The 20,137-nt window shown below is 45.5% G+C and overlaps 1 protein-coding gene across 2 annotated transcripts in view; it reads left to right on the top strand.

The window, feature by feature from the left end:
- NLGN2 (neuroligin 2) overlaps nucleotides 1–14,100 on the top strand; it is a 363,757-nt gene extending 349,657 nt beyond the window's left edge. For both annotated transcript variants that reach the window (XM_082255097.1, XM_082255096.1), the window contains one exon: nucleotides 12,910–14,100. In XM_082255097.1, the coding sequence (XP_082111223.1) occupies nucleotides 12,910–13,759 (850 nt within the window). In that variant the 3' untranslated portion in view covers nucleotides 13,760–14,100. The remainder of the gene's footprint in view (nucleotides 1–12,909) is intronic.
- Nucleotides 14,101–20,137: the final 6,037 nt, after the last annotated feature.

Below are 20,137 nucleotides of genomic sequence, written 5' to 3'. Positions count from 1 at the left end.
TTCATGTTCGAGTCGAACGCAAGTTATACTCGAACATCAGCTGTTCATGTGTTCGCTGAACACACAAACAAATGGGGTGCTCAGTGAGAAGTTTGCCCGCTGATGAGCGCCCCATAATGCACTGCGCTGATGCAGTGAATAAATTACTGATGATTGGCCAAAGCATGCACATGACCTGTATGCTTTGGCCGATCACAGCACAGTGTCCTGTCAGAGCCATGATTGGCCAAAGGCAGGCTGCCTTTAGCCAATCATGGCTCAGGGGCCAAGTCCACACCCCACACTAAATAAGGCTGCTGCTTACACCGCAGCCGTGTATAGTATGTGATAATAGAGGTTAGGCAGGTAGTTAGTAGATAGTGTGTTGAGTTATTTTAGTGCAGTCACCCCCCACTTTTATAATGTATAGATATGTTGTAGTCCTGGGTCCCCTCTCAGTGCTCCCCAAGTTTTATGTCCCTGTCGCGTATAGTTTGTGAGCAGTGCCATGCCAAGCTGACCGAGATTTTCCATAGACGCCAATTTTAAAGATAGGGAGCAGTGCCATGTCAAGCTTACCAAGACTTCCCATAGACACCAATAAGCACTGAAAGCTGAAAATTGGTCTAGGCAGGAAAGGGGTGAAAGTGCCCCGTATTTAAGTGGTTAAGGGTAACCCTATGACAGAATTTAAAAAAGAACGGCGTGGCCCCCCCCCCCCCCAAAATCTATAGCAGGCCCTTTGGGTCTGGTACAGATTTTAAGGGAAACTCCACACCAAAATTTAAAAAGAAAACGGCGTAGGGTCCCCCCTAAAATCCATACCAGACCCTTATCCGAGCGAGCAGCCTGGTTGGCAAGGATGGAGGGGAACGAGCGAGCACCCCCCTCCTGCTGAAACATACCAGGCCGCTTGCCCTCAACATGGGGAGGGTGCTTTGAAGTGCCATGTTGATGGGGACAATGGCCTCTTCCGAACAACCCTGGGCTGTGGTTGTCGGGGTTTGCGGGTGGGGGGCTTATCGGAATCTGGATGCCCCCTTTAACAAGGGGGCCCCCAGATTCCGGCCAACCCCCTATGTAAATGGATATGGGGTACATCGTACCCCTACCCATTCACCAAAAAAAACCCCACAAAAGTCAGTTTTTTGGCAAGTCCTTTATTAAAAAATAAAAATAAAAAAAATAGTGTCCCCTAAAGGAAAATCCATCGTCAATCACGTCACCCCCCCGCACCCGAAAAATAGAAAAAAAATAAAGACGCTCCTGCCTTTTCACATGCCTCCCGGGTAATGAGCTGTTTGAGCTGTGGCAGCTCTTTCATTGGAAAGGAGCGGGGACACCCCACCCCCTTCTGACGTCCCATAATGCACTGCGCTGGTGCAGTGAATAAATTACTGATGTCAGAAGGGGCGGTACCACAGGGTGATGTAACTGGGTGTCCCCGCCCCTTTCCTATAAAAGAGCTGTCATGGCTCTTTTACGCGGGAGGCGTGTGAAGAGGCGGGAGCTTCTTTTTTTTTTTTCCCTATTTTTCTATCGACGTGGTTGATGATGGATTTACATCAGGGGGCACTATTTTTTTATTTTTTAATAAAGGACTTGTCAAAAACTGGCTTTTGTGGGGTTTTTTTGTACACTTTTTTGGTGAATGGGTAGGGGTACAATGTATCCGATACCCATTCACATGGGGGGGGCCAGGATCTGGGGGGCCCCCTTGTTAAAGTTCTCGCTCTCACTGGTGGGACTACTCAGCCTCAGTTTGGGGGGGGGGTTACTAATATTTTGCGTGGAGGTACTAATCCTTGCTTGGGTGTTTGCTCACCCTCAGTGGGGGTACTAACTCTCAGTGGTGAGGGTACCCAGTATGGCTCAGGATCTATGTGGGAGAATATAGCATTACTATACAGCTCTCAATGGAAGTAAATCAGCAGTATTGTTAACTAAGATACAGACAGTCCATTCCAGGTTGGCTATATACACAATACGAATTTTGGCAAACTAGATTGTGGATTGGTAACCTAGTTGCCTGGCTGTCATGCTCATCCTCTGGCTTCATTAGTTTCTTACTGACTGACTTTGTATGCTGCATGCTTATTCCAGGGTAGTGTCTCTGAAAACTTATGACAGATAAAGCCCAAAAACTCAGCATATAGCAGCTTCCATTTTTATCTTTTAGGAAAGGCTTTATTTAAAGGAAACCTGTAATGGCAGAAGTATGTTGGCTACCAATGCATAGCTTGTCTTCGCAGAATGCTAATGGCCTGGCTGTCCTGATTTGTCTCTGCCGCAGTTGAGTAGGATTTTAAGTCCTTGACCTTCCCTCGGCCTGTGATCAGACAATAAAAGCAGATGCCTCAGATTAATGATCTCATCTCATTGTCACTCTGCTCTCTCCTTCAGTCAGCATGTCAAGCAGAGCCTATTAACGGCCCTGGCTCCCAGGTTTGGCACGCTTTTTGCGAGTGGGTAGAGTAGGGAAACTGTCTGTTAGGGACAGAACTAGCGGCAGGGAAAGGTTCCTCACAAGGAGGGAAAGCATAGGGATCCCAAATTCTCTGGACACCTTCCAGCTTGGGCACAGAGATGGCCAGGCCGCATTCTACCCCTCCTAACAGGCGCTGTCTGTTCGGCTAAAACCTGCTCTCGTCACACTGTTGGGACCCGTCAGTGTTCCCAGTTGGGCTGTCTTCCCTCCAGGTTTGTTGGGAGCTGTCTTTCATTACTTCAATACAAGTTCTTTATATTTTGCACTTGGACTGTGTGTGTCATTGCCGCCACATCATGCTGCATCCCATCTACATGTTCCTCCTCTGAAGCACTGGGGCTTTATATTTCAGAATAAAACTACAAATCCAAGAACCAAAAACATTCTCCAATCAGCAGGTGGCTATCCTACTGACCACATTAAGTGAAAGGCCTGTGTCCCATAGGGTCAGGGCTGGAAGTCACGCTATTAATGACTTCTGGGTTCTTTTTAGTTTCAAGTGGTTGGGGACATAAACTTCCAATGCAGAAAACACTGTATCTAGATAGGCACGGTCACTGGAGGGGAGCTCCTTCCCCAAGACAAGTCTTCCCATTCCATAGGATGGCCTCTTCCAGTGCCCCCAGAAGACACAACATAGGGACCCTAGATCCCAAGTCACTTCTCATGGCATAGAGACCCTGTCATCCACTGCTACTCCATTTTGATGCAGAGAACCTTTCTCACTTCACTTACCCAGCCCAAAAGCAGAAGAATATCCAGTTGGGTTTTGGTTTAAAAAAATTGAATTTTACTCCAAAAGAAGGATAAAGATTACAGTTTCCACCTCAGTGGTACAAAAAGGTCAATCCAATAGGGCAAGCATTGTTATGGTGTTTGAGTTCTTGAAGCTATCCTCTCATAACCGTTACCTTTCTCCATGTTGTGTCTCTACTACAGAAAACATCCATCCCCCATAGGGAAGACCCCAGTTGGGCTACTCGCCCAATGTCCCATAATCAGTTCTTCTGCCCACTAATGGATAACCTGCTCCATACTGTCTCAACTTGAGAGAACACCAATCCCCATAGGGAAGATCCCGGTTGGGCTACTCACCTAATGTCCCATAATCAGTTCTTCTGCCCACTAATAGATACCCCTCTCCAAACTGTCTCTACTTGGGAGAGCATCCATCACCATGGAGAAGACCCTAGTTGGGCTACTCACATAATGTCCCATAATCAGTTCTTCTGCCCACTAATGGATACCCTGCTCCAAATTATCTCTACTTGAGAGAACATCTATCCCCATAGGGAAAACCCCAGTTGGGCTACTCGCATAATGTCCCATAATCAGTTCTTCTGCCCACTAATAGATTCCCCCCTCCATATTGTCTCTACATAGAACATCCAACCCCCATAGGGAAAACCTCAGTAGGGCTATTGGCATAATGTCCCATAAGCAGTTCTTCTGCCCACTAATGGATCTCCCCTCCATATTGTCTCTACTTGGGAGAACATCCATCCCCATAGGGAAAACTTCAGTTGGGCTACTTGCATAATGTCCCATAATCAGTCCTTCTGCCCACTAATGAATATCCTGCTCCAAATTGTCTCTACTTGGGAGAACATCCATCCCTATAGGAAAGATCCCAGTTGGGCTACTTGCATAATGTCCCATAATCAGTTCTTCTGCCCACTAATGAATACCCTGCTCCAAATTCTCTCTACTTGAGAGAAAATCCATCCCCAGAGGGAAAGCCCCAGTTGGGCTACTTGCATAATGTCCCATAATCAGTTCTTCTGCCCACTAATGGATATCCTGCTCCAAATTGTCTCTACTTGGAAGAACATCCATCCCCATAGGGAAGACCCCAGTTGGGCGACTTGCATAATGTCCCATAATCAGTTTTTCTGCCCGCTAATGAATACCCTGCTCCAAATTCTCTCTACTTGAGAGAAAATCCATCCCCAGAGGGAAGGCCCCAGTTGGGCTACTTGCATAATGTCCCATAATCAGTTCTTCTGCCCACTAATGGATATCCTGCTCCAAATTGTCTCTACTTGGGAGAACATCCATCCCTATAGGGAAGACTCCAATTGGGCTACTCACAACATCCCATCCAGCCTCCACTTGCTATGCGGTATGCACATCCCTCCCCTTAGCTCTACCCACCTTTCTATTTATAGCCTATCCATAAGGACCAAGAATGAAAAGTCAGTTAGCTGGCAACCAGAAAGAGGGGACCCCCTAAAAATGCCCTATAATGGCAACCAACCAACAGGAGGACACCCATATAAAACCAGAAAGAACATACAAACCCCATGCAGATAGTTTCCTAGGTGGGATTCAAACATTGGACATTACCAGCAATTGGTGATGGCAGAGAAATCTAATTCCCGGTTTTCACAACACCAAGGAGGATGTTAGGTGTTTGATATATATCTCTCATTGCCCACAGTATTGAACATAAATTCAATGCTGGCTTGTGTCCATTCACTTGTATTATAAAAGAACTTTATCCTGCTGCTAATAAATGTTTTGGCTGATGGGCACAATATCATCCCACTTCCAACTATTAATGGGGGAAAGTGCTTAGTTTCTCCTTTCAGTGATGGCTCTTAGCAGCAGGCAGTAAATGAAGCATGCTGCCATTAAAGTGGTTGTAAGCTGTCTCATATACCCAGTGCAGTGACTGGCCTCAGGTGATAAACAGAGATGAAGCAAATCCTCCTACATAAGATGTACCTGTTTATCTGCAGCCCTCTCTTCTCTACATCATTCATATTTCTCCCACTGACACCATCGATGGATCACTACTCCTCCCGCTGACACCAATGATGGGGCATTATTCCTCACACTGACACCAATGATGGGGCACTATTCCTCCCACTGACACCAATGATGGGGCACAATTCCTCCCACTGACACCAATGATGGGGCACTATTCCTTCCACAGACACCAATGATGGGGCACTATTCCTCCCACTGACACCAATGATGGGGCACAATTCCTCCCACTGACACCAATGATGGGGCACTATTCCTCACACTGACACCAATGATGGGGCACTATTCCTCCCACTGATACCAATGATGGAGCACTATTCCTCACACTGACAGCAATGATGGGACACTATTCCTCCCACTGATACCAATGATGGGGCACTATTCCTCCCACTGACACCAATGATGGGGCACAATTCCTCCCACTGACACCAATGATGGGGCACTATTCCTCCCACTGATACCAATGATGGGGCACTATTCCTCCCACTGACACCAATGATGGGGCACTATTCCTCCCACTGACACCAATGATGGGGCACTATTCCTCCCACTGATACCAATGATGGGGCACTATTCCCCCCACTGACACCAATGATGGGGCACTATTCCTCCCACTGACACCAATGATGGAGCACTATTCATCCTGCTGACACCAATGATGGGATGCTATTTCTCCCACTGACACCATCAATGGATCACTACTCCTCCCACTGACGCCAATGATGGGACACTATTCCTCCCACTGACACCAATAACGAGACACTATTTCTCCCACTGACACCAATGATAGGGTGCTGTTTCTCCCACTGACACCAATGATGGATCACTATTCTTCCCAATTAGACCAATGATGGGACAATATTCCTCCTACTGATTCCAATAACGGTGTACTATTTATCTCATGGAAACCAATGAAGGGACATCGTTATCGACACCAAGACATTTTTTACTCCTATTGGCCAAAGTCCATCCCCTCTAAAGTGTGAAGAATAGTAAACTGGGTCTTCTTTTAGAAATTTTGGAGACTCCTAGTGTAGAACTATACATGTAGCATATAGCAGTGTTTGAACATACTTTGCGCAGACTTTGCGGTAGTATACCGGGATGATGCCTCTAGCTAGAGACACCATCCCAGTACCGTGGTTTAGTGTCGACGGTCGGCTTTCCATCGGTAACGACCGTTGCGGCTTGGGAGCCGCTCGATCATTACCTGGGTGAGCGGAAGGGGAGGTCTCCCCCCCCTCCCGCCGCCTTCTGTGACTTTGCTCGGGGCTCCCGTCCCACCAGGAGCCCCGAGCACCCAGCCGGTACGTCCGCCGACTGGATGGAGTCCCGATGAATGCCGGAAACGGCTTCGATCGGGTCTCCGATGACGTAACACGGAGGCGGCGTCCATGACGTCACTCCCGGGTTACTCTGCTGCAAAAGGCGGCAAATTTAAAAAACGGCTGTATGCAAAAACGCCGTTTTCAGCGTTTTGCATACATGAAAGTGTAGTGGAGGGGTCTAGGGTCTTTTAGACCCTCGATCCCTCCATAAAGAGTACCTGTCACTGCATATTGGTGTCACAAGGGATGTTTACATTGCTTGTGACAGCAATAAAAGTGATCAGATTTTTTTTTTTTTTTAAAAACCTGTAATAAAGTTAAAAAAAATAAATAAATAAATAGGAAAAAAAAAAATGTTAGCCGCCCCCGTCACCGTTAGCTCGCGCACGAAAAAAAAACGTACACGGGAGTCGAGCCGAGAATGAAATCGCTGTTCAAACCACACATGTGAGGTATCGCCGCGATCGCCAGAGCGTGGGCAATAATTTAAAAAAAAAGAGCTACACTCTAACTCTAAACCGGTAACCGTTAAATAAATTTAAAGCGTCGCCTATTGAGATTTCTATTGACCGTAGTTTGTCGCCATCCCACGGGGGGGGGCGCAATTTTAAACCGTAACATGTTGGGTATCTATTTACTCGGCGTGACATCATCTTTCACAATATACAAAAAAAAATGGGCTAACTTTACTGTTTAGTATTTTTTAAATGCAGTCAAATGTGATTTTTCTAAATTTTTCCCAAAAAATGGCGTTTTAAAGACCGCTGCGCAAATACCGACAAAAAATTTTGCAATGACCGACATTTTATTCTTCAGAGTCTTTGCTAAAAAAAAATATATATATATATATATATATATATATAATGTTTGGGGGTTCTAAGTAGTTTTCTAGGAAAAAATACTGCTTTTAACTTGTGGCTTAAGTGGTTAAGACAACTGACTGAGCAACTAATTGGGTACATGTGGCATGGGGATGGGCCATATCATAATTCCAGCCTAATCTATAGTCTTCTGATTGGATCCTAGCTCTATCATAATGCATTCTGAGCAAACAGAGAAGGGTTTACATTCACAATACCCTTGTGGGTGTAGGTAATGTAAGTCTGGTGGCCAACGGAGGAGATGAAACCGACATTTATAGCTGTTTTAGTTAAAGCAATGTTCTGGCAGTGTAGGAGGATAGCACAACTCTCAGATGTTATGTAGCTACTGCAAAGATTGTGATGATGGCATAGAGCCTAGGCAAGATCTGGAAAACGCTGCAATATGGGAAGCTGCCAAGCTAAGTCTAATAATGAAATATTGTGAAGAAAGTCATATCTGCTTATTATCTGTGTAGCGTATTCTATATAAAAGCACTGCATTATTCAAAACGGGACTGAGCACATCTTAGACCAGTCTTTCTGAATCTTTTCAACACAGAGGAACCCTTGGAATAACTTTCCAGGCTTAAGAAACCCCTGCTAATAATTACTTTATCTACAGCTCATGGTACGTTAGTCAGTGAGAAGTATGCTCCTTACATTGATGGCCATTGGGAAGAATCTTACCCGTTGAGATAGCTTAAAGGTAATTGGTGTCAGTGGTTACTCATCTAAGTTGCAGAAGTTGCTCTTTTCTTAACCACTTTACCGCTACTCACTAGAGCTGTACTGCGGCAAAGTGGCTCGTAGACCTACGTCGCCAGACATTCCCCTCTCTCGGCGGCGCGCGCGCGCCGCCGGAGGCTCGCTCCCACTGTATTCAGTCACAGCGGTAGTCGGGCCAGGGGAGGAGAGGCGGTGATCACCGCCGCTCTTCCCCGATCGTCGGGGATCGAGTGTGGAGATCCGCCCGTTGTGTAAACAAAGTGGGCGGATCTCCTAAGTGACAGACAGGGTCAGATTGCAGGGTTCAGCATAGCTGAACCTGCGATCTGTCCCTGTGTCACTCAGTCCCCTCCCCCCACACACGTCAGTAAGCACCAGGCATACATTAACCCCTTGATCACCAATAAAAATTAACCCCTTCCCTGCCAGTGTCATTTTTACAGTAACAGTGCATTTTTATAGCACTGATTACTGTAGTAATGTCACTGGTATCCCCAAAAGTGTTAAAGCGGTTGTAAACCCTATTAAAAAAAAAAAAAAAAAAAAAAAAAAAAAACCTGCAAGACAAAGGCATAATGAGCTAGTATGCATCGCATACTAGCCCATTATGTTTAACTTACCTTAAAACGAAGCCCCGACACGGACCCCCGGACATCGATGCGGGCGCTGCCATGATCCCTCGTCATCTCTTCCGGGTTCGGCGGCTCCGGTGCGCTGATTGGCCGGAAGAGACGGCTCCAGCGCGCTGATTGGCTGGAGCCGCGATGACGTCACTCCCGCGCATGCGCGCGGGAGTGATTTTTCCGGCAAGCTCCCGGCAAGTTAATTGAAGGTCCCCCCCGGACCTTCAGAGCGCATGCGCCGCTCGCGCGAGCGGCTGCATGCACTGTAAATATCTCCTAAACCGTGCCGGTTTAGGAGATATTATTTGTACCTACAGGTAAGCCTTATTATAGGCTTACCTGTAGGTAAAAGTGTCAAAAAGCGGGATACAACCGCTTTAAAAATGTCAGTCAAGGGTCCGATCTGTCCGCCGCAATGTCGCAGTCACGCAAAAAAAATCGCAGATCGCCGCCATTGCTCTTTAAAAAAAAAACAAAAACGACAGAAATCTTTCCCTTAGTTAGTAAACGCAATAACTTTTGCGCAAACAAATCAAAATACGCTTATTGTGATTTTTTTTACCAAAAATATGTAGCAGAAAACAAATTGGCCTAAAATGATAAAAAATTTAGATTTTTACATTTTTTTGGGGGGGAATTTCATATAAAAAAATGTGAAAAATATTGTTATTTTTTCAAAATTGTCGCTATTTTTTTGTTTATAGCGAAAAAAGTAAAAACCGCACAGGTGATCAAATACCACCAAAAGAAAGCTCTGTTTGTGTGAAAAAAAAGACGTAAATTTAGTTTGGGTACGGCGTTGCATGACCGCGCAATTGTCAGTTAAAGTCGCACAGTGCCAAATCGCAAAAAGTGGCCTGGACGTAAGACAGCAAAATCCTCCGGTGGTAAAGTGGTTAAAGCTTATAACTTATTGGTGTCAGTGGTTACTCATCTAAGTTGCGGAAGTTGCTCTTTGCTCAAGCAACCCTAGAAACCTCTGGAGGAACTCTTTAGTGTCACTGAACTCTGGTTGAGAAAGACTGCCTTAGATTCATAGTGTTTTAAGGAGAACGATCATATCCGTAAGGAAAACCTTTCAGCTTTGAAGCTGGATTTAAAAAAAAAAAAAAAAGGGAACCAAGCAAGTGAAGGTACTATGTACTAATGAAAACGTGTTCCTCCTTATAAAGTACCGTCCTTTAACCACTTTACCACCGGAGGATTTCGCTGTCTTACGTCTGGGCCACTTTTTGCGATTCGGCACTGTGCCAATTTAACTGACAATTGCGCAGTCATGCAACGCCGTACCCGAACGAAATTTACGTCCTTTTTTTCCCACAAACAGAGCTTTCTTTTGGCTGTATTTGATCACCTGTGCGATTTTCATTTTTTGCGATATTAATTAAAAAATGTGACAATTTTGAAAAAATAACAATATTTTTCTACTTTGACAGTTAAAAAATATCCAATATATTCAATTTTTGTCATATATTTAGGCCAAAATGTATTTAGCTACATGTCTTTGACAAAAAAATTCTCAATGAGCGTATTTTTAACCGCTTTATGACCGGAAGGTTTTACCCCATTACTGACCAGGCCATATTTTGCGATTCGGCACTGTGCGACTTTAACTGACAATTGCGCGGTCGTGCGAAGCCGTACCCAAACGAAATTTACGTCCTTTTTTTTCCCACAAACAGAGCTTTCTTTTGGTGGTATTTGATCACCTGTGCGATTTTTACTTTTTGCGCTATAAACAAAAAAATAGCTTAAATTGTGAAAAAATAATATTTTTCACATTTTTTTATATGAAATTCCCCCCCAAAAAATTAAAAAATCTAAATTTTTTAAAATTTTTGGCCAAATTTGTTTTCTGCTACCTATGTTTGGTAAAAAAAAATCACAATAAGTGCATTTTGATTGGTTTGCGCAAAAGTTATTGCGTTTACTAACTAAGGGAAAGATTTCTGTCGTTTTTGGTGTTTTTTTTTTAACGAGTAATGGCGGCGACTTTTGATTTTATTTTGCCGGACTGCGACATTGTGGCGGATAGATCGGACCCTTGACTGACATTTTTGACACTTTTGGGGGTACCGGTGACATTACTACAGTAATCAGTGCTATAAATATGCACTGTTACTGTAAAAATGACACTGGCAGGGAAGGGGTTAATTTTATTGGAGAGGGAGGGGTTAATGTATGCCTGGTGCTTACTGACGTGTGTGGGGAGAGGTGACTGAGTGACACAGGGACAGATCGCATGTTCAGCTATGCTGAATCCTGCAATCTGACCCTGCCTGTCACTTAGGAGATCCGCCCGCTCTGTTTACACAAGTGGGCAGATCTCCAGACTCGATTCCCTGACGATCGGGGAAGAGCGGCGGCGATCACTGCCGCTCTTCCCCTGGCCCGACTCCCGCTGTGACTGAATACAGCGGGAGCGAGCCTCCGGCGGCGCGCGCGCGCCGCCCACAAGGGGAGGAGTCCAGCGACGTAGGTCTACATCGCTGGACGGGAACGAGCCACTTTGCCGCAGTACAGTCAACGTGACTGGTCGGCAAGTGGTTAAACCAAAAATATAATGCTGGAACAGTTCTGTTTCCCCTGCCAGCTGAGGGACCAGATCTTGTCTTACCTTTAATGTACCCTACCCATGTCCAGAACTATTTTGCGCTCCCCTCAAAATAATGGAGTTCAGGTGTTTCCAGTGAAAGGTTCTATAATGCTACAGCACACAAAGACATTTTAGGTAATTGTGCTCTTCCAATGTTCCAGTACCCCCTGGCAGGTTACACAGGCTCACCCAAGGCATGGAATTTAGGGGACAGTTGATCCTCAACCAAGCTCCTGATGGTGGAGATGGTCCTGGAGTGGAATGGTCCTGCTTTACTTTGCTGCAAGGTGGAGCTGGAATGGAGAGGCTGCTTACAGTGCTGCAGTCAAGAGAGTAGTGAGGTCCAGGCAGGGGTCAAGCCAGGCAGCAGGGGAGAGAGTAGTCAGGTTCAAACAGAGGCCTAGGCAGCAGCAAACAAGAGAGTAGTCAATTTTACCTGGTTCTGCAACAAATGAGCAACTGGCATGCAAGTTTCATAGCTCTTTAGCTCTAAAGTAGCTAGCAATAAGACACAACACTAGCCACTTCAAAGATGGGAGCTTAAAGTGTTTGTTACCCTAAAAAAAAAAAAAAAAAACAGATCCTGTTCCCTTAAAGCATGTTATACAGCACAGTGCTTGTGCTGTGTAATTTGGCCCCATTTATCACCTGAAATACCTGGCTGATCCTGCCTGGGCATACCCTCCCCCCTGTAAACTGACCACGGTTTATCATGGCTTCTAAGCCCTGACACCGTGGTCAGTTTACATGCTTCCGTCATCTGCAGCTCTCCTCTCTGCTCTCCTGTGTCCTCCTTCCCCCTCTCCTCCCTATTTGTCAGCTCCGTCCACTCCGCAATCTTCCCCTCCTGCTGCTCTCATATCTATACTATAATCACGCCATCCCCTCTGTTATATAACGCTATGTGTCCCTGTGACTGTGCTTTATACAAAAAAATGCAGATTATACCTTATATCAGAGCATCTCCCGGCGCTCACGTGGCTCCTCGGCACTCTCTTCTCTCTCCTCCCCTCCTCCCCAGCTGACGTCAGCAGGAGTGCTCGGCCTCGCCCGCTATAGCTGTTAGCCGGGCAGAGGAGAGAGCCGAGGAGTCACGTGAGCACCGGAAGACACTCTGAGATAAGTTATAATCTGCATTTTTTTTATATAGCACAGGCACAGGAACACATAGCGTTATTTAACTTATGATCATAGTATAGTGGGTTAACAACCACTTTAAATACCCCTTTGGTCATGGCCATTGTAGTTACTGGGAACACTTTGGAAGCCTTGGCAAAAATTCTGTGAGTACCATTGGAAGTTCTGGCAGGGATTCTGCAGGAAGTAATAGTAGTCCTGGCAGGGATTCTGAAAGCACTATTGGAGTCACAGACCTCCTCCAATCCTCCCAGCCATCCAAAACCAAAAAAAAAATCAAAGTTTTGGCTATACATACTGTATCCTTTAAAACCAATAAATAAATTGTAATGTTTGTTCTCCTGTGTGGTATGATCCAAAACTGCATCTTTCTTATCTCTTGTCTTCTCTTTATTTTTAGGGATCCCAACCATCCGGTACCTCAGGACACCAAATTCATCCACACAAAACCCAACCGCTTTGAGGAGGTGGTATGGACAAAGTTTAACCCTAAAGAGAAGCAGTACCTACACATTGGCCTAAAGCCTCGGGTGCGGGACAATTACCGCGCCAATAAGGTTGCCTTCTGGTTGGAATTAGTCCCCCACCTTCACAACCTGAACACGGTTCAGCATCCTTCAACCACCACGAAATTACCCCCCTACAGCACCCGCTGGCCACCTGGTACCAGAATAACCGGCGGCAGTACCACCCGGCGACCGCATGCCACACTTCCACCTGAAGACTATGATTCGACTGGTGGACCAGTGGAAAGACCTCGATACCCCCCTTTCCCTGGTGACTCCCGTGACTATTCAACTGAGTTGAGTGTGACCGTAGCGGTCGGAGCTTCTCTTCTCTTCCTCAACATCCTGGCCTTTGCTGCTCTTTATTACAAGAGAGATCGGCGTCATGAACTCCGACAAAGGCGACACAGTCCCGGGCGAGGAGGAGCTCCCGGCAATGACCTGGCACATCATGGACCGGAAGAAGAACTGATGTCCCTTCAGATCAAGAGGGCTGGAGGAGCTCCTGATCTTGAGCCTCTAAGGCCACATGATATATTGCGCCCAGCTTGCCCTCCCGACTATACACTGGCGTTAAGAAGGGCCCCTGAGGACGCTCCACTTCCACCGCCACCTCCACCTCCTGGCTCTGTCATGGCTCCAAGCACCATCTCGGGCCTACCCTCTTTACATCCCTTCAATACATTCCCCACCACTGCTCACAACAATACCCTGCCCCACCCGCATTCAACCACAAGGGTATAGTGGTACCAGGCATCTCTCCCTCTACCCATACGTTGCCCCGTCTACCCCTTCCTCTCGCGAACAGCAACATTGGCTATCTGGGCCTACCAAGCCTGAGCTGGATTTTGCCTTATGGCAGGGGATGGGGGTAGATGAAACAACTTGTTATTATGAGGGGGCCAGAAAGGAACTACCCAGTCTCCCCATGCCCCTTCTCCTCCTCAGGCTTTAGAAACTGCTCCCAAGATCAACATTCAGGACTGTGACACCTGGACTTTAACTTCTGCCTATGTCATGGGGGAAACAGGGTCAAAAAAACAAAAAAAAAACAAGATGGGGCAGTTATTTAATGGGATGTAGGGAAAGATATGAAATTTTGATCCAATAAATTATACCCCCCTGTTGGGGGAGAGTTGCTAAAGGAGGAAGAGAGGCCTATGTGACTAGGCCGAAGCCTCCAAACTGACTCAACTTGTACACCTGCTTTATTTTTATTCACGGACAATATCCAATGGATGGGGGATGTTACGCCAGGTGCGGGCCTCACACAGATAGCCTGCGTCTGGTGCGTTCAATGCACTGAACCTTCAAGGACTCAACTGCTCTCGAACAGCCGGAAAAAAAAAATTGCCGTCACCAGAAGAGGGGAACATAAGAGCTATCCCCTGCAATGGAGAAAGGGGGCAGGGGGTGAATGTACAGGGGAGGGGGTGAATGCATGAGAGGCCAAAATTAAGCCCCTCCCCCTTAAAAAAAAATACAAAACACAGTGCCAATGATCCCCTTCCACCTCTTCGGTAAGGTGGGCCTGCTCCTATCTCAAATGGGGTGCTCAAATGGTAATAGGTGTATCGCCTCTCCACTGCCATAGTCCCCATGACCCCTCTGGGTAGATCAAAGAGGGGAAGGGAACTGTATGTGTGCCAAAATAATAGTGAGGGAGTGTCTTATATGACGGATCTTTGCTCTCTATTTTCCTATATTACGTTTCGTATATTACGACCATTGCCATCACGTTCTCTTGCTTCTTCTCACTCTCAATAAACCCAGAGCAAGCCCTTCATTCTTTATGTGTACCCCTCCCCCTCACAAAAACCCACTTCTGTTCTTCTTCTCATTACCCATAGTCCTCCTCTTTCTCTATTTCCCCCCCTTTTTTCCAGCTCTTCCTTCACAGAACCTGGCTGAGCCCCCCTCCCACAGGGGCTAGCGATCAGAAGCACATGGAAACCAGCTATCCCGGCACGGACATCGGGATCAGATCACAAGGAGACGGGAGTTTGCGGGAATCATTGGCAGCAGGCTTCGATGTTTACAAGAAGATTAGACGGGAACGATTGGTCCAAAACAGGGAGACCACATTATTTAATAGGGCACAGGGTCAACCAATCACAGGATCTCGGGTTTTTTTTTTTTTTACAGATTATACCTATTGACGAGGGTCAGTGACTCCCCTCTGATGGGATAACAGTATTACACGCATGCCTTTTTTTTTTAATCTTTTTTTTTTTTACCTCTCCACCACTTATTTATAAAAAGCTGAAGCTATTTCTGGTTCCCCCGACATTACAATGTTTTTCCTTGCCGCGTTATTATGACAAAATCCATTTTCTTAATGGATTTCAGCTATTAAAAAAAAGAGGTTCGATTAATTTTTCACCACCGCAGTCAATGTAGGAGGCTACTCTAAGATAGTTCTTAAAGTCCCAATCTATTTTTTTCTGTAGTTTCTTCCACGGTATGTTGCTTTCTCGCAGCTCATAAACTGGGTGGAAAACCATAAAAAATAAAGAAAAAAGTTAGTGAAATCTGCTAAAATTAAAAAAGGAAGGAAACAATTGACAAATTTTGTTGGCTTGTAATGTATATAAAAACCCTATCTGATCAGTGATTCACCTTCCCATGGGACTGGAAACCAATATACACTATGTGGTCAAAAGTATGTACAGTAGACCCAACCCAATCCAAATATCAGAGTTCAGGTTTCTAATGAAAGGTCCCTTTTTAGAGAGTTGTGTACTTCCAACCTTATGGTAACAGTCTCGAGGAGGCCCTTTTTCTTCCAGCATGACTGTACAAAGCCAGTTCCATAAAGACATGGCTATTGTGTGTTTTGTTTGGGGGAACCCAGAGTGTTCGGCACAGAGCCTTGACCTCAACCCTACTGAACACCTTTGGGATGAATTGGGATCCCAATGGTGAGCCAAGTCTTCTCATCCAACATTAGTACACAGCCTTGGCTGATCAGACACAAATTCCCACTGACATAGTCCAACATTTTGTGGAAGGCCTTCCCAGAAGTGTGGACCCACCTCCATAAAGACTAGGTATGGTGAGTTTGGTGTGGAGGAGCTCGAATGTTCTGCACAGAGCCTTGACTTCAACCCTACTGAACACCTATGGAATGAGCTGGAACCCTAATGGTGAGCCAAGTGTTCTCATCCAACATTAGTACACAGCCTTGGCTGATCAAACACAAATTCCCACAGACACAGTCCAACATTTTGTGGAAGACCTTCCCAGAAGTGTGGTCCCACCTCCATAAAGGCTAGGTATGATGAGTTTGGTGTGGAGGAACTCGAATGTTCTGCACAGAGACTTGACTTCAACCCTACTGAACACCTTTGGAATGAACTAGAACCCTAATGGTGAGTCGAGTCTTCTCATCCAATATTAGTACACAACCTTGGCTGATAGGACACAAATTCCCACAAACACATTCTAAAATTTTGTGGAAAGCCTTCCCAGAAGTGTAGACCCACCTCCAAAAAGGATAGGTATGATGAGTTTGGTGTGGAGGAACATAAATGTTCTGCACAGAGACTTGACTTCAAACCTACTGAACACCTTTGGAATGAACTGGAACCCTAATGGTGAGCCAAGTCTTATCATCCAATATTAGTACTCAACCTTGGCTGATAGGACACAAATTCCCACAGACACAATCCAACATTTTGTGGAAGGCCTTCCCAGAAGTGTGGACCCACCTCCATAAAGACTAGGTATGATGAGTTTGGTGTGGAGGAACTCAAATGTTCTGCACAGAGACTTGACTTCAACCCTACTGAACACCTTTGGAATGAGCTGGAACCCTAATGGTGATCCAAATTCCCACAGATACATTCTAAAATTTAGTGGAAAGCCGTCCCAGAAGTGTAGACCCACCTCCAAAAAAGGCTAGGTATGATCAGTGTGGTGTGGAGGAACTTGAGTTTCCTGCACAGTGCCCTGAACTTAACCCTACTGCACACCTTTGGATAACTTGATATGCTGGCCGTTAGCCTTGACTTCAACCCTACTGAACACCTTTGGAATGAGCTGGAACCCTAATGGCGATCCAAATTCTCACAGATACATTCTAAAATTTAGTGGAAAGCCTTCCCAGAAGTGTAGACCCACTGCCAAAAAGGCTAGGTATGATCAGTGTGGTGTGGAGGAACTTGAGTTTCCTGCACAGTGCCCTGAACTTAACCCTACTGCACACCTTTGGATAACTAGAAATGCTGACCGTGAGTCAGGTCTTCTCATTCAATATCAGTACCTGACCTCACAAATGGGCACAGACCCTTCAAAATCTTGTAGAAAGCCTTCCTGGAAGCGTATAATCTGTTATAGCTGAAAAGGTAGTGTAACTCCAAATTTATGACCATGGTTTTTGGAGTGGGATATCCAACAATTTTATATAGGTGTGATGGTCAGGGGTCCACACGTTTGGCCATGTAGTGTATATTTGTTCTAGCCCATGATCCTTCCCCTGGGCTGCCTGTGTGAAGCAACAATGCTTTGGCCAAATATATGTTTGGAGATGGTGCTTCACCCTCTGGGTACTCTACATGTGCTGCCCATTGATTTAGAAGGGTTTGAAATGTTACATAGGTTGTGTTGTTGTTGTTCATGGTTACACCCCCAAGGGGAATCTCCATGGAGGCCTACATGGTTACTTAAATGGGCAAAAATCCCCAAAAACACAATCCAAAATATTATGGAAAGCCTTCCTAGAAGAGTGGAAGTTGTTATAGCCGCAAATAGAAAGCCAATTTCACATTACCGTCCAATGGAATGGAAAACCCAACATGCTCATGGTTAGGTCTCCACAAGTGTTGGCCATATCATGTACCAGCCTTTGAAATAAAAGGAAATTCACCGTGTTGAACTCTTATCCCACTACAGAGGGGAGTATACAAATCCTATTTTTGGAAAAGCTCTTCATCGGAAGATGGTGTCCTTGGAGTCCGAAAAAGATACAGAGTTATTTTGGGCTTTATATGTGGATGTTTCATTACCGAGAACCCCCTACCCCCCCACTGACCTTAATGAGATTTATATTATATAGATTGTTCTATCATTAAAGGGAAATATGGAACATATAAATATATAAATATATATTATATGCACTGAAAGGTGCATACACAGATACGTGTATATAGACACATATGTGTATACGAGCCGCGGCCGTCTGTGGCGTTGTGTGGAGGAGGGTGACATCCGATGGACGTCCTCCAGTCGTTGGGAGTCCGATGGGCCGGTGGTGGGCTGCAAGTCCAGACGGTGGGAGATATACATATATGTGTGCCCATATACATTCAGTGAAGGCACAGGAAACGCCTTATCGCCTTTTTGGGTCCTGACGCTGAACTGGTTACATAATGGCACTTTTTTATTTTATTTTCTGTTTTTGGGATCTTGGACTGAAATAAAAATGACAAATTTTGGTGAGAAAATGGTTGGCTGTTTATTGGGGGGCTACACATATATTGGAGGGGCCACAAAGACTTCATGTGCTCAGTTCTGGTTTTACTTGTTACAGTAACTGTCCACATGAAAATGATATTTCAGTTTTAAGCTGGTGGGCTGTTTTCTTATATCTCCCGGGGAATTTAAAGGTGTGGTCTCCCTCAGTGGGTACTTTTGAGTTTTAGGGGTCCCAGCCAACTCCCATTTATCTTGTTCCATTCTTTATAATATAAAATAAAGAACACATCTAACAGCGCACAGTGGGAGCCCCTCATACTGCAAACAGCAGGTGTGCAGACACTGGAACACAGATCAGGGGTGGTGTGAACCCCTCATCATGGGCACAGCAGGTGTGCAGAGATGGAAACTCGGATCAGGGGTGGTGGAAACTCTAATAATGGGCACAGCAGGTGTGCAGAGATGGGAACTCGGATCAGGGGTGGTGGAACCCCTCATCATGGGCACAGCAGGTGTACAGACCCAGGAACTCAGTGCGGGGATGGTGGGAGCCCCTCATAATGAATACAGAAGGAGTGAAGACCCAAGAACTCAATGCAGGAATAGTGGGAACCCCTCATTATGGGCACAGAAGGCGTTCAAACTTAAAAGTGAAAAGATGGTAGGAACCCCTCATAATGAATGCAGCAGTTGTACAAGCCAGGGTATTCAGTGCAGGGATGGTAAGAAGGAACCCCTCATAACAGACACAGAAGGTGTACAGACCCGAAAACTCAGCACAGGGATGGTGGGAATCCCTCATAGATGGCATAGCAGCTGTGGAGACCTTAGACCTCAGCCAGGTATGGTGGGAACCCCTCATTATGGGCACAGCAGATGTAAAGACCAGGGGACGTAGAACAGGGATGGTGGGAACCCCTCAAACTGGGCGAAGTAGATGTACAGACCTAAGAACTCAGCACAGGGATAGTGGGAATCCCTCATAATGGGCGAAGCAAGTGCAAAGACCCAGGAACTCAGCATAGGGATGGTAGAAACCCCTCATAATGGGCACAGCAGGTGCTCAGTAAGGATGATCGAACTTTTGAAAAGTTCGGTTCGGCCAGAACATCCGAACTTCCCGAAAGTTCGGCCCGGATTTCAGAACCCCATTGAAATCAATGGGACCCAAACTTCGGTAATCAAAAAACACCATTTTTAAGCCCTAAAACCCAATAAATGCCCCTAATAAGTGCCTAGGGTTCTGGGTCATGCCCCATTAACTATTAATCACACAAAAAAAGTTTTTAAAAATTGTCATTTTTGATAAAAAAGCCAATTATTGAAAAAATTAAAAAAAAAAAAAAGAGAGAGATTTTTGATTTTGACTTTGGATTTAGTATCTGGGGGGTCTAAAAGGTGTGCATGTGAAGTTTCAGCTCTGTAGCATGTCCAGAACCATGGAAAAAAAAAAGAGGATTTTTCAGTAGAACAGGGATGTGGGTCGGGACCCTCCTTTAACTTTAACACCTATATGATCTTTTTTTCTGGTTCTGGACATGCTACAGAGCTGAAACTTCACAGGTACACTTTTTAGACCCCCCAGACACAAAATCACACAAGAAAACCCAATAAATGCCCCTAAAAAGTGCCTAGGGTTCTGGGTCATGCCCCATTAACTATTAATCACACAAAAAAAGTTCTTAAAAATTGTAATTTTTGATAAAA

Source organism: Pelophylax lessonae (genome assembly GCF_965119305.1).
Source record: "Pelophylax lessonae genome assembly, chromosome: 4".
In the NCBI taxonomy this organism is placed as follows: domain Eukaryota; kingdom Metazoa; phylum Chordata; class Amphibia; order Anura; family Ranidae; genus Pelophylax; species Pelophylax lessonae.
This window is presented reverse-complemented; position numbering and strand designations above follow the sequence as displayed.